The sequence below is a fragment of the Embiotoca jacksoni genome, unplaced genomic scaffold, assembly GCF_022577435.1.
Source record: "Embiotoca jacksoni isolate LCO1_2020_lvr unplaced genomic scaffold, fEmbJac1.0.p SCAF_15, whole genome shotgun sequence".
In the NCBI taxonomy this organism is placed as follows: Eukaryota; Metazoa; Chordata; class Actinopteri; family Embiotocidae; genus Embiotoca; species Embiotoca jacksoni.
Genome location: NW_027185285.1, coordinates 583,019 through 596,710, shown reverse-complemented (window position 1 = coordinate 596,710; position 13,692 = coordinate 583,019). Strand labels below are relative to the sequence as shown.

At 43.6% G+C, this 13,692-nt stretch overlaps 2 protein-coding genes across 3 annotated transcripts; one reads left to right on the top strand and one right to left on the bottom strand.

Moving 5' to 3' along the window:
• Nucleotides 1–15: 15 nt before the first annotated feature.
• Nucleotides 16–9,088, bottom strand: LOC138197753 (peptidyl-prolyl cis-trans isomerase FKBP10-like). Of its 2 annotated transcripts, XM_069148639.1 has the most exons (11): nucleotides 9,067–9,088; nucleotides 4,828–4,981; nucleotides 3,690–3,835; nucleotides 3,413–3,602; nucleotides 3,163–3,308; nucleotides 2,119–2,308; nucleotides 1,881–2,026; nucleotides 1,553–1,742; nucleotides 1,177–1,319; nucleotides 924–1,087; nucleotides 16–817 (listed from the first exon to the last, which is right to left on the bottom strand). In XM_069148639.1, exons 1-11 carry the CDS (start codon nucleotides 9,083–9,085, stop codon nucleotides 644–646), a joined length of 1,662 nt encoding a protein of 553 aa, XP_069004740.1. In that variant the 5' UTR covers nucleotides 9,086–9,088; the 3' UTR covers nucleotides 16–643. The 2 variants fall into 2 exon arrangements, with proteins under 2 accessions (XP_069004740.1, XP_069004739.1); XM_069148638.1 differs by lacking the exon at nucleotides 9,067–9,088 and having other exon boundaries at nucleotides 4,828–5,162.
• Nucleotides 7,503–13,589, top strand: p3h4 (prolyl 3-hydroxylase family member 4 (inactive)). The gene is made up of 7 exons (XM_069148641.1): nucleotides 7,503–8,053; nucleotides 9,283–9,432; nucleotides 9,521–9,692; nucleotides 9,776–9,904; nucleotides 9,992–10,137; nucleotides 10,762–10,845; nucleotides 13,006–13,589. The coding sequence occupies exons 1-7, from the start codon at nucleotides 7,610–7,612 to the stop codon at nucleotides 13,153–13,155; spliced, it is 1,275 nt and encodes a 424-aa protein (XP_069004742.1). The 5' UTR covers nucleotides 7,503–7,609; the 3' UTR covers nucleotides 13,156–13,589.
• The last annotated feature ends 103 nt before the right edge of the window (nucleotides 13,590–13,692 follow it).

Here is a 13,692-nt window from a genome sequence, read left to right as displayed (position 1 = left end):
GTCTGTACATAAAAAGAGTCCAAATGTTTTTTTTTTTTATTATAAAAGTTTACTTTATCCATCACAAAACACTTAATACATAACTTTCTATAATAGATTTAGGAATATTCTGCAAGTTGGGCACAGCCCAAATGCTTAGAAAAGCAAATAAGATGATGTAAATGTGCATTTTTCAACACAACAGATATTCCCTTTTTCACATTTTAAAACACTTTCCTGTGCACAACATACCGCCTCCTCTCTGAAGATGAATGTTTCCATTCACCATTTTACCGCAGCAGATCTTTTCACCTTTAATGAAGAGCAAAGCAGGAAAAACACAAAACAAATTGAACGATGGCTGAATTCCATTTAGCTGCTTTGGAGCTCAGGTTGTTGTTAATGTGAATGTTGAGTCACTCTGAAAGTTTACCGAGCTATTTTCAATGTGCCGGGTGAAACCTGCTAGAAGTCCAAATGTCTGCAGTGAAAAAGCCTGCAGGTGCGAAAATGACCTTGACTTCGGCAAACCGACACCTTAAATAAAGGCTCAATCGCGTTTCTCAACTTCTGAAACATTTTCTGACTAGTTGCTAAGACGACAGCAGAACCCCGACCACCGTGACCCCGACTCTTTACCACCGCAGATACGTACGTGTCCCCTTTACAACTCGTCTCGTTTCACACGTTCAGACTCATCCAGTTCGTTTTCTACAATCTTCCCATCTCTGTCTCTGTCCTGGTTATTGAACATGTCCTTAATAATGCTGTCGGCATCGACCCCCGGCCGAAGTCGACCTTTGCCCTCTTTAACTTGGAGCGTGATGAAGGTTGAAAACTGGAGGAAACGGGAGATGGAGTTACGCCGTTAGGAAGTGTTTTTCACTTGTGCCCAAATTGTTTAAAAAAAAAAAAAAAAAAAATGTGTTTGCTTGTCTGCTTACCTCCTCCAGAGGGACAATTTTGTCCCCATTGAGGTCCATAGCAGAAAAGAGGTGCTTGGGCCCGTCTCCGAGCCACACAAACATGAAGCCTTCCGGCACGCCCTTCCGCAGCTCCACCAACTCCAGTTGGAAGAAGAGCACCGCACTCTGGGGAACTGCTCCCGCTGGAGACGCCCAGACAGAGGGGACAAAACATGATTTAAAGACAGGCCACCAAGAAAGTTTACGCTTCCGAGCATTTGGGATGACTGACCTCCGTTTTCTCCGTGCCCAAAGTGGGGAGGAACGACCACTTCCCTCCTCTCGCCCATGCACATGCCACTCAGACCTTCCTCCAGACCCAGGATCACCTTATTCGCTGCCAGAGTTGTGATTGAAGGCGAGTCGTAATGATCCCTGCAAAGTGACACATCACCCGTCACCACTTTTAACAGACGGAAAGCTAAATAAAAACTCTTTCGTGCATACAAATCTCTGAGGCCGTGCAGGTGTGCGTGCTGTTGCCATGGACACATGAACGCTACGTTTGCATTTGCCTGTAGTGCACTGAAATGCCTCAGTGGTAAGTGATTACATGCATGAAAGGCGGCGGATGCAGTGTAGCGGAGAGAACAGCAGAGGGCGCTCACGAAGAGTAGAGCAGCGTGCCGTCCATCAAGGAGCAGTTATATCTGTACTGGATCCAGTCGTCGGCTGCACTGGTCAGGTTGCATTGCTGAGGCTTGTGGGTCACTTTTATCTTCACCGTGTCTTTGGGGTTGTGGAAATCAATGACGTGAATGTCGAAGACGAGTACAGCCGAGCCAGGAATGAGGTCTCCTAAAGAGTGAATACAAAAATAAACGGGGAAGTGTTCCAAACATAAACAATACTTTGTGATCCTGTTGTTTCCATTTCTGGTGCCTGTAAAAAAACAAAACAAAAAAAAAACACCGAAATGCACCGTGTCAAACTCACCAACTCCTTCTTCTCCGTAGGCCATGTGAGGAGGAATAGTGATCCTCCTCTTCTCTCCCATGCACAGCCCCTGCAGGGCTTTGTCCATCCCTTTTATCACGTATCCCATCCCGATGTAAGTGTTGTAAGTGTTGTTTCGCTGGTAGCTGTCAGAGGAAGCGTCACGGTGCAGTGAGAGCTCAACTTGATGGGGCTTTTATTTACTTTCTGCAAAAATTACAAAATTTCCAGGGCTTACCTCGAGTCGAAGGCCGTGCCGTCCTGGAAGGTGCCGTTGTAGTGGTAGCGGATGTAATCTCCGCTCGCCGTCCTGCGGGTGCATCCTTTGGGCACCTCCCTCACCTTCGCAGTCACGTCATCCTTGGGGTTGAACACATCCACCATCAGCACCTCGAACACCAGTGTAGCCTGCGGAGGGACCTGAGTTCCTGTTGGGAGGAGAGCAACACGCTTACATCGTGTCTGCATACAGTGTCGGCCGAGTTCTTTGAAAACTGTAATCAATTATTCATTACAGACAACAACAAAGAACAGTAACGATATTACTCGACTTTTACTTAAACTTTGACCCCCCCCCCCCATCAAACTCCCAGTGAGACCACAACAGAGATGACCCCCCCCCCCCCCTTACGGATCATTTCATACTGGATTTATTCTATACAGTAATATTGCGCAATAATCCAGCACCTGAACACACCTTCCCAACTCTCAACTCTGAAACGGTAAAACAACTTGACAATAAAAGGAAATGAGACTAAATGTTCTCCAGAAGATGCGGACACCCCCTTCACACATTCATTATGTAAATGTACTGACACGGTTACGAGATTATTTTCATCAGTGGAAAAAGTTTACAGTGAATGCTAATGAAAAGTTATCCTGCAAAAAAAAAAGTGCAAAACTGACTCACTATTGTTCCGTAACAAGGCAGCGAAGATGAACAACAGGAAGCGTGTAACGTTACCACCCAACAAACGCAAAATACTACAAAACGTGAAATCATCAGGCACGAAGGTGCATCTTTGTAAATGCATGTTTTTGGTTTTTGATCCACAACCATCACCTCTGAAACTTTCTGACATTTAGCACAACAGATCCAAGTCAATCAAAGTATGTAAAAACATGAATTTATATAGAAATACTTATAATAGAAGAGAACAAAGTCAGAACTTTAACAGATTATTTTAAAATGAATTCCTAAGTGGTTGTGGTTTATAGTTTATCAACAGGTGAACAAAAAAACAGAACAAAAAAAAGTTAAAGCCTGAATATTAGTCGGTACCATAGCCGCTCTCTCCGTACGCCAGGAAGGGTGGGACGATGATGACCCGCCTCTCCCCAACACACGCGCCCAGGAGGCCCTTGTCCATGCCTTTGATGAGGTCACCCTGTCCCAGGTAGGTGTCATAGGTGACATTCCTCGAGTAGCTGAATTAAACACAGTTCAAGCACAGAAACGACGCAGGCCTTGTAAGTTCCTACGTTAAAACAATAGAGGAGCACACGCTGCAGGTCCAGTGGTACAGTCTCACCTGGAGTCAAAGGCTTGACCGGACAGCAGGGTGCCGTTGTAGTGGTAGCGGACGAAATCCGTCGTGGCGGCGGTGCGGCTGCAGCCCGCAGCTTTGCTGAGCGTGCGGATCTGGACATTGTCCGCGGCGTTCCATATGTCCAGCAGGAGGACGTCATACACCAACACGGCGTCGGGAGGAATCACACCACCTGTCGGACCAGCGGCACAGATTGGCACAAAGCGGCACAGACGACGTCACCGGCAAAGGGCTGCTCACTTGTCGCGTCGGTCTGCACCTGTTCCGATGCTCCCGTAGGCCAGGTGAGGGGGGACCGTGATCCTCCTGCGCTCGTTCACGCACATGCCCTGAAGACCCCGGTCCATCCCTGTGATGAGTCTGCCCAGGCCCACCTGGCTGACGAAGGCGGTGCCTTTGTCATGGCTGCAAAAATTGGAAAAGGGAAACATCGAAATCATTTTAACCCGAGAAGAAGATATTTGGATTTTTTTTTTTTTGCTATGATTTAATTTTGTTTTGTTTTTGTTTTGGATGAAAAAAAAAATGAAATGACACGCTGAGAAAAATGATGCTTTATTCATGCTTGAATATTCGTGTTTAAACTCGATGCTTGGCGCCATGTCCCCACAGGGTGCAGCAATGTGTGCAGCGGTGTGGAGGTTCTCTAAAAGTCTCCCAAATGAATAGCAAAGTTTCCATTCGCAACGATTGCACAGCGTCGGTCCTGCAAGGGGGGGGAGGCACACCACACTGCAAATGTAAGCGCACATCTCTGGCACCTTCATCCCAAACATGAAGACGAAGTTGTGAAGAACAAAGAAAGCGAATGCATATATATATCAAATCGGCATCAGCCAAAGTAGTTGGAAAATATCGGCACACTGGATATCTGTAGAAAACTAAAATCATGCATCCCAAACCTTATACGTTCATTTAAAAAAAAAAAAAAAAAAAAAAAAAAAAAAAAAAAGGTTGTTTAAGATGGCAACAAATAAAAATAAAAAAATAAAAAAATAAATCATTAAAAAAAAGTGGCTCTTTTATCCACCCAAAATTAATTTATAGATACTAAATCACTGTAAAAAAAAAAAAAAAAAAACCATAAAAAAACCCCACAACTCTGAAACAATGATGTGATTGAAAGCTGTGATTTAATGTGATGTTGCAGCTTTAGGTGAGAGAGTCCAGGCGATTGACACGTCTGCAGCTGCGGTAAATGATCCGAGTGCAGGATTTCTAAACTGCATCCTTACTGCACCTCTGGATCATTTTTTTTTTTTTATGAGTTAACGTGATTTCTGTCCCAGCTAATAGAAAATCACGCCGTTCGCGTGAGGTTTAAAAATGAGCTGTATTCTCAAAGACAAAACGACGTTAATTGACACGATGCTGTTTGCATTTCGCTGTAACTTCACCTGGAGTCAAACTTCTTCCCGTCTGCGTCGAAGGTGCCGTTAAAGTGATACCGGATAAAATCGTCTGTTTGCACTTCTCGAGGACAAATTTTCGGTATGTCGTACCGATCCACGGCCACATCCACCAAGGGCCCGGGGCTGCAGGTCACGGCGGCTACGTGGAGGGACAACAGCAGCGCAAAATGGGAAAGGAAAGCCATTTGGAAGAAAAAAAAAACCCAACACAGCAGAGCAGAAAAGAGTCCGTCTGCCAACGGCGTGATACGCTTCAAGAAGTGGAAACTTGTAGGAAAAGTCCCGCAACAAGTCCGAGATGGTCGCGCTGTGAAGCGCCACTTACAATAACCGGCCACTTCCGGTTATCGATTTCCAAAATAAGAGCCCCTTCCTGGAACATGAACTGTGAAGATAATTACATTTTAATGTTAAGACGGAAGGTCGAAGTGGTGTGAATTAGAATTTTCGAAATCTACCTCAGAATTGCTAAAATATTTGCACAACTTACCGAAGGAGACTTCTGACTAGAAAGGTGCAGATGCAAAACGTGAATTGCTCAAACAAAAAAAGTTTTACAAATACAAATGGTCTGTGTCCCCCTTATCTGACCCATAACCCACGACTTTTATGAACAGTCTATGCCAATAACCCTATTGTGAAATAAAATATGGTTAACTTTATTGACCCAACGCCTGGAAATAGAATTATTAGAGCAGCAAAAGTGCACGATCCAATGCAATATTAAAAATACTATAAACATTAAGGCCATCTAATGGGGACGAAGCGTACACCTAAATACATAAAAGATGTGAGTCAAAGTCAAAAAGTGAGGATCCAATGAAGCCTCAATAAATGTAGACAAAAAAAATGCAGTCGACGGGTTGGATTGAGAAAACAAACAGACAGCGATGTTGACATCTTAAAGTAGTCATCAGGTAATTGTGATTATAATAACTTAAAAAAAACGTATCATAAATCAAAGTATGGCACATGGCAAGGAGCTCGTGAAGCTGATTGCTTCTGAAAATAGGAAACGTGTCACTGAATTAATGCAATTTATAAACCGAACGTAATCCAATCTGGTCATTAATACATGTTTTGCCACTCCAGTGAAAGCAGCAGCTGGAGAAAATTCAGCAAAGTGCACACCCTGACATAAAAACAACAAAAATAACAACAACAAAAAACAAACAGGTATGATGCCTTTGAGAAGATCGTTTTTAATTTTTGTACTTTTATTCTGAATAGATAATCGACCGTACTTCCGGCCTTGCTTCCACCACTTTCTGGCTCGCTTGTCGCATCTTTCGGGCCCTGCACTCCAGAAAGCTGCAGGGGAAGGAGGAGCCGTCCCGGGGCCCCCACCCACTTTTTTTTTTTTTTTTTAATGGAATGCTGCAAACGTGTAAAACCTGGCCCGGAGGCCTGGCCCTATTATTTACTGACGTATGAAAGGATCCCAAAGTTACAACCTCTGAACTTTCCATGTGGTGTCACAGTTCAGTGTGTCAGGCTAAATACCGCGAGTCTTTTCTTTGCATGTTACAATATAGCCTAAATAGTTATGATGGCACGTACAGTCGCTGGGGAACACATCTGCCTCCCTCATTTTGTCCTCCGGGTCCTAATAACCATCTGACTGAGGCAACTGCCCAGCAGCCTGCGGAGCTCTTAAAGAGGAAAAAAAAAAAGTGGAAAGGGCTTTAAATATTGCTGAGGTAAGGGTTTGGCCGGTCCATGTCTCAGCTTGTCAGTTAGCTGGGAATGTTGTAGGAATCTAACCAGGCTAAAAACGACTCTTTACAAAAATATTTCAGATAGTTAATGTATTTTAAAATATGTCAACCCCCCCCCCCCCCCAAAAAAAAAAAAAAAAAAAGCGTCAGAGATTCAAGTAAAATTGACCAAGTTATTAAAACCAAATATATGACAATAAGATTCATGTTCAATTTTGTTCCGTTTGCTGTTGGGTCTGTTTGGATGTGACGACCCCGGAAAACACTGAAGAAAACTTTTCTTTCTTGAGCTCCAAACTCGCGATGTGCCGTCTGAGTCAAGCAAACCAGACTTATCACCATTTACACCGGAAGTATGAAGCTCAGTCTTCGTTGCAATTGTCAGGAGTTGCATTTGTCAGCTGCAGGTAAAAAGTTGCCTTTCAGAGTTGGTTAGGTTTTTTTTTATACTTTGGAAATTTTTATAAATGAAAAATACTTAAAGTTGCCAGCGCTGGCAGTTTTCTTTGTCTTATTTTGTCAGGTGCAGCTATAAATAATAATTTTCATAATAAAGCTATATTAAACTGAAAAGCAACCACACCTACATTGTAGCATTACTTTTTTCATTAGAGGGATAAAAACACACACACACACACACACACACACACACACACACACACACACACACACACACACACAAACTGTGTGCAAATACAAAGGTTGTCTGAGGAAAGAGTTACAACCATGTGTGCATGGTTATAAGGGTAGAAGGTTGATTACACTATAATCTAAAGCTCTACTGGATGCTTTAAAGAATAGCTAAAAGTAAAAAAAAAAAAACTAAAAAAATATTGTTATGTGATAAATAAGCTTATGTTGTAGCCTTATGAGCAATAGTTTAGTAGTGCTTTTATTTTGAAAGTCTTGACCAGAAGATCTCATTGCCGGCATTGAGCTCTAGAGGGCTTTCACAGCCTACGTGCAGCCAGACATGAGCAATCCCTGGTAAATAAGTTTCCTGAGCCATTCCCAACACGGACAGACTGCTGCCGGTGCCGGTGGAGGTGATGATGCTCCTGAGAAGCTTGTGCCTGGCCTTCCTCGTCCCCGCCCTGGTGGAGGCTCAGTATGAGAAGTACAGCTTTAAAAGTTTCCCTCAGAAGGACATCATGCCGCTGGACTCCACGTACAACTACGCGCTGGAGCAGTACGGGGCAAAAAACTGGGCAGACAGCATCAAGTTCCTGGAGCTCAGCCTGCGGCTCCACCGGCTGCTGCGGGACAGCGAGGCTTTCTGCAGCCACAACTGCAGCTCCGTCAGCCGGGACAACGACACCCTGCTGGTCGACAGCAGCCTCCGCGTCGTGCGCCACATCCTGCTGAGGGCTAAGTGCCTTAAAAAGTGCAAGACAGACTTTCCCGTGTTTAACCTCAAGTACCCGCAGAGGGATTTACTGGACACATTCGAGAAAAGGATACCGTATCGGTACATACAGTATGCATACTACCAGGTGAGACCGAGGGCTCGATGTGGCGAGTGTTGTGGCCACACGTCTGGCAAAAAATAAATAGGGCCTCTAACACTAAAGATAAAGTTGTGCCAAATAGGCTACTTAAACCAAACACGTCACTCTGACTCCAAACTCACAGCACACTCCAGAACTTATGGAAAAGTGATTGCAGAGTAGATAAGTCGGATTTATTTGCTATAAACTGATATAAACTCAGTGGAGTATGAGTAAAAACGAACGCACAGTCGGCTATATTATCATAACTGTGCGTAACGGGCGCAATTACACAACAAAAATGTCTGCTGTCGGTTCCTTGGGGCACACTCAGTCGGTTTGACTCACCGAGAGGAAACTTCCAAACGGAGAGATGAGGAGTATAATTTCCCTGCTGCTTTGTTGCGCCCTCCTGCCGACCAAGCAGGAGTTGAGCATTTGCCACGTCTATTCCAGTGTTCCCCTGAAAACAATCCCCCTCTTCTTCTCTGTCCGACAGACTGATGCGGACGAAGGTTGCTTACACGACAAAAACTGGGATTTTTTTTGCCTCGTCTTAAATTTGTGCGTAAAATCACGCTTGGTCATATTAATAATCCGGTGCTCTGCAGATTGACAACTTTCATTCTATCGGTGCAATGAAATGCACAATCACCATCAGAAACCCTTTCAACCTGGCTGCTGTTCGGAAGCTACTGACGCTCCTCACCAGAATAACGTGTGTGAACATTCTCAGAAAATGTGCAGGTCAAAGCTCTACATTGGGTAATGAAACACTCACTCATATCAATAAATGTGGTCTTAAACAGCCTCACAGGACTTGCATGACTTTCACATTACTTACTGATAGTCTAATGTCATTAAACAAATAAAAAAATTTGGCTTTATCAGCAATATCAATAGGTGCATTCTATGAGGAGAGACATGTGCTTTCTACAGCCACTTAAAAAACAATTCCAAGGCTGCCTAAACAAGCAACAGGTGTGCAGTGCGGTGTGCAGATCTTATGTCTGACTTACCCGTCATGCCTCTCATCATCGGGCACCAGCATCACATTCGTCTGCTGTTGATTCACTGGACAATAAATCCTGAGTTCTTACATCAGTGGTCGACATCTGCCAGGATTTGTTGGAACAAAGAGAGAAAGATGCCGTTTGAGAAACCTTAAAAATACACACCTGTGAATCCAATAGCTGCGATGTCCTTTGATTTGGTCTGTGTCGGTTCTCCCTCAGCTTAACAACCTGGAGAAGGCCGTGGCAGCTGCCCACACCTTCCTGAAGAAGAACCCAAGTGATCCCTATTTGACCAAGAACATGAACTACTACAAGACGCTGTTCGACGTGGAGGAACATCTCATCGATCACGAGGAGCAGCCGTACGAAGTTGGTAGCCCGAAATCGCCACAGTGTGCCAATCAAAGCCGTCCTGTTTGAACTCTGCTTTTTAACCACGCGTCTCTTTGCTACCCAGAGTGTTTTCCTCAAGAGTGTGACGCTTTACAACAGTGAAGACTTCAGCAGCAGCGCCAGAAACATGGAGCAGGCCATCACGCAGTACTTTGAGATATACAGCCTCTGCTTGGCGAGCTGCGAGGGCTCGTATGAGATCCTGGAGTCCAAAGACTTCTATCCTACGCTGGCAGGTAAGAAGGGAGAAGTTTGGGGGCAGTTTCGGTTCAGTACGTTTGACACAAAGTGAGGTTTTCTCCCTCCCGCTTCCTTCAAGATCTCTACACTGATGTGCTGAAGTGTAAGGTGAAATGTGAGGAGGACCTGACACCCAACGTCGGAGGCTTCTTTGTGGAGAAGTTTGTCGCCACCATGTATCACTACCTCCAGTTTTCATATTATAAATGTAAGAACTCTCGCAAAGACTCTGGATTTAGGCTGTGTCTTTCACAGCGGTGTGTAATTCGATGTATTTTTTTGTCATGCGTTCCAGTGAATGATGTAAAGAACGCTGCTCCGTGCGCAGCCAGTTACATGCTGTTTGACTCCAAAGACCAGGTGATGCAGCAAAACGTGGCGTACTATCGCTTCTACCGGGAGCAGTGGGGCCTCAAGGAGAACGACTTTGAGCCTCGGCCTGTAAGTAAACTAGTCCCTCATCCATCTGCTCTTCCAGGACTTTGCGGGTTGAAGCAGATGCTCAGCTGATGTTGCTTGGATTGTCGTGACTCGAAACAAGTCCTTGGGTGGAGCTCAGCTATGTGAATAAACGTTAATAAACAGGAGTAGCTCTCAGGAAACTTTTTTTTTATTTTTTATTTTTTTTTTATCAAAGGTTGGAGATCCTCAGTGTCAGCAAAGTTCTCACCAGCCATATTAAAGCAAAGCAGGCAAATGTTAGCCTAAAGCGGTCTCTGTGTGAACATAAACACATGGTCAGGGTGGTAGTTAGAGAGTCATATAGTTATGTAAAGGCAGACTTGTTTTCTGTGTTTTTCGGCATGTGTAGATTTAGCAGCAGTGTGGCAGTTTTCTGTGGAGCCCATAAACTTCTCTGCCCTCTGAAGCTGCCCTAGTTTCAAATATATTTGGTACCGCTGTAAAAGGCTTCAAAACTGAGCGGGGAAGCAGTAAACAAACAACAACAAAAAAAAAAACCCAGCAGGACAGTTGTGTTGCTTAGCGCCGTGTAGTAAAAGTGTTGGCTTGTTCTCACCTGCTGCTCGAGTCAACACATGAGCTGATGTCTCTTTTATTTTGTAGGAGGCCCTGAGGTATTTTAACCAGACAACCAAGCAGAAAGAGATGCTGGAGTTTGCACTGAACTACCTACAAACAGACGATGAGGTAAGTTTTTACTGATGGTGACAAACACGCAGCACACAGGTTGTGTTTGAGCAGCATGGTGACAGTGTGACCTTAAAGTCCACTGAAGTCAGATTTAGTTTGATTATGTCACCCTGCTTTAGATGTGCTTTAATATCATAAACGATAGTTTTTTTCTCTCAGTTGCTGAAGGGGCGAGTCAATGTGTTTGTTTGATCAACAACACCTAGCTTTTGATTGGGTGCATTAAAATAATGGGAAAATCGTATTCTGTTAAATAGGTGCAAACTCCGCCCCCAAAAAAACAAAAACGGAGTAATCACATAACTTGCAAAAATCTAAAACGTACATTTTGTGAAAGTAAATGCAAAAACATTGTGTTAGGGTAGCACGATTATAGAAAAATCTTAAAGTCAGCTAACCACTCGCATCTGCTAAAAGTTGGACGAAATAATTGTGTGTTAAAGCAGCTAGTAATTGGGAAAATTTCCATTTGGGAATGTCCCGCTTCCTAGTTGAGAGCATTCAAATGAGGTCAACAAACAGGCAACATGGCCGTTCCCAGAACATCTGCTGGGTTCTTGTTGTCAGAATACAGAAAACCTCCTCATAATCCATATAAACCAACACAACGACTGAGCGGCGCTCAGAAGATCAATAGTATTTGTACACTACATTTATATATCCTCTGATTTACTGCTGTTTTTAACTTTTGACACCTCACGTTTTGTGATGTCGAATGTACTTCTCAAAGCTCTCAAAATCCTCCCGCTTTCTTAGTGGGAGGTTCCCAGTTCGAAAGGCGTTCAGGTGTATTCTCAGGTCATACCCGGACACTGTATAGAAACGAATGTTGTCAAAAAAGTGAAGACAATGTAGAAGTGTCTTTAAAGTGCAATACCACTAGGGGCCTCTAGGGGCTGACTGGAAAAAATCTCCGTCTCCATTAGTCTCCTGTTGAAAAAGCCCCAACTTCTCCCATGAAATACAAAGTCGGTTCATTTTTTTTTCCACAAGTCGTTATGGTTTCATTAGATAAAGTCACTCCGTCAGATCAGTTTTCTTATGAAAATAATTCCATAATCAGTTAGATATTCAGCCTCAAAGAGAGGTATGTTTAGGGGTGCGGCTGGTTTGATTGAAATGCTCACAAACCAATGGGTGGGTTGGTAATACCAGACCGAATGGGTGTATTGAGAAACGCTGTGTTTTATTGCTGTGGCTGCATCTTTCATTTGAGCAAGAGTGTGGTTTCTATTCTTATATTCTATTAGATAATTCACTTAAAAAAAAAAAAGTATTACTACTTAAAAAAAAGTGTTAATGCTCTAACCTGCTTCATAGAATAAAAAAGTTCTGGACAGATTAAAGATTAAAGTTCAGACAAATTCCAAAGACATATTTTTTTTTTTTTACTTCATCCACGTTGTCGTACGGTATCTAGCTCTGCTGATCTAAACAGATAAAGCCTTTAGAAATTTCTTCCCGAGATAATTTTTGAACAGCGCAAAACAAAATTCCATCAACCTTCATTGTGCTCGGCTGGCGACAGAGGTTTCAGATCCAGACATCTCAAAACCTCAGCAGATAAAACCCAAACTGTGCATGACTAGACAAGACGAAGTGACACTTTAACTTGGCAGAACAACAACTGAGGTGGATGATCAAATTGGAGTTTGCGCCTTCATAGAAATGTCCACATTTTTATTCTTTTTTGAAGTATTTTAAAACATGTTTGGGAATAAAAAACTTTTTACTTTTGGAGGACTTCAAGCTGCTGTTGAAGATCCGGAAAGGAGAGCACAAGAGAAAGAAAAAAAAAGGATGAAAGGGAAAAAGAGGGGGTGAAGGTTGCGGAAGAAGGGGTGGGGGGTGGGAGGGTGGGAGGGAACTGTGTTTTCCGCCAGCAGCGTGTGGTATGTGGCTGGGAAGTGTCGGCCACTGAGGCTGTGCCACATCTATTTAACTCAGGTTGGCCCCTCCCTGCTCGACAAGCTGCCTGGACCTGAGAGAGGGGAGGAGGACTGTGAAAGTTCAGGCCGAATTACAGGGTGCACATGTGACAGATTTACAGGCATAAAAAAGGGAGACAGATCCGTTTTGCCTGATAGAATGAAAAAGTAAGATAATGAAATGGCTCGCTTGTTGCTGACTGTGGTTTCTTTTTTTTTTAAATTTTAGGGCATTGTGAGTCCAGAAGAAATGGCCTCCTCTCGCTCGGAGCATCCTGACGCCGAGTTTGAGGGAATGGGGGACTACGAGGAGTCTTTCTTGGCTGAATGGTGGCAGGAACCCAAAACTAAGTGGGACACCGGGGAGGTTGCAGACTGACATCCGTCCTCATCTGTCCCACGCCTCTCATGAAAACATACCAAAAGAACGTCCACCCGTCCGCAGACAGACAGACATCTCCATTCCCATCAGTATTAGACTCCCATCGGCTGCCCTCGTTCAACCAGCTGAGGAATAAAAGGACAAACTAATCCGTCATGTTGATCAAAATCAGAGATTGACATGTTCTGTCATGGCTGCCATCACCCTTTTGAAATGTTTATTTTATTATCGATCATTCACCTGAATGCTGGTACTTCATAACGACTTTTCTACAGTTTATATTTACCATCATTATTTAATGAAAGCCGAGTGCCTCTGCTGTGGTGTAAGGAAGGTGACATGTAGCTTTTCTTATGCTAAATGGTTAGTTATCGACCAACTGGGTGGTTGTTGCAATGAGTTGCTCATAATTAAAATAATATTTTAATATACATTTTTGTTTTGTCTCAATAAGATCATCAAATCTAGAGAGAGCCTCAAAAATATGAAATCATTTCAATTGATGACATGGTGTTGTGAATATTATAGAAAAAA

Bases quoted from the DNA above. Each gene is read 5' to 3' on its own strand.
- LOC138197753 (XM_069148638.1), bottom strand. From the start codon at position 5,027: ATGGCTTTCCTTTCCCATTTTGCGCTGCTGTTGTCCCTCCACGTAGCC. The intron at 3,836-4,827 runs GTGAAGTTACAG...CAATTTTTGCAG, and splicing joins GGGAAGAAGTTTGACTCCAG to CCATGACAAAGGCACCGCCT. The intron at 1,320-1,552 runs GTGAGCGCCCTC...GTCACTTTGCAG, and splicing joins GGCACGCTGCTCTACTCTTC to GGATCATTACGACTCGCCTT.
- p3h4 (XM_069148641.1), top strand. From the start codon at position 7,610: ATGATGCTCCTGAGAAGCTTGTGCCTGGCCTTCCTCGTCCCCGCCCTG. The intron at 9,433-9,520 runs GTTGGTAGCCCG...TTTGCTACCCAG, and splicing joins ACGAGGAGCAGCCGTACGAA to AGTGTTTTCCTCAAGAGTGT. The intron at 10,846-13,005 runs GTAAGTTTTTAC...TTTAAATTTTAG, and splicing joins ACCTACAAACAGACGATGAG to GGCATTGTGAGTCCAGAAGA.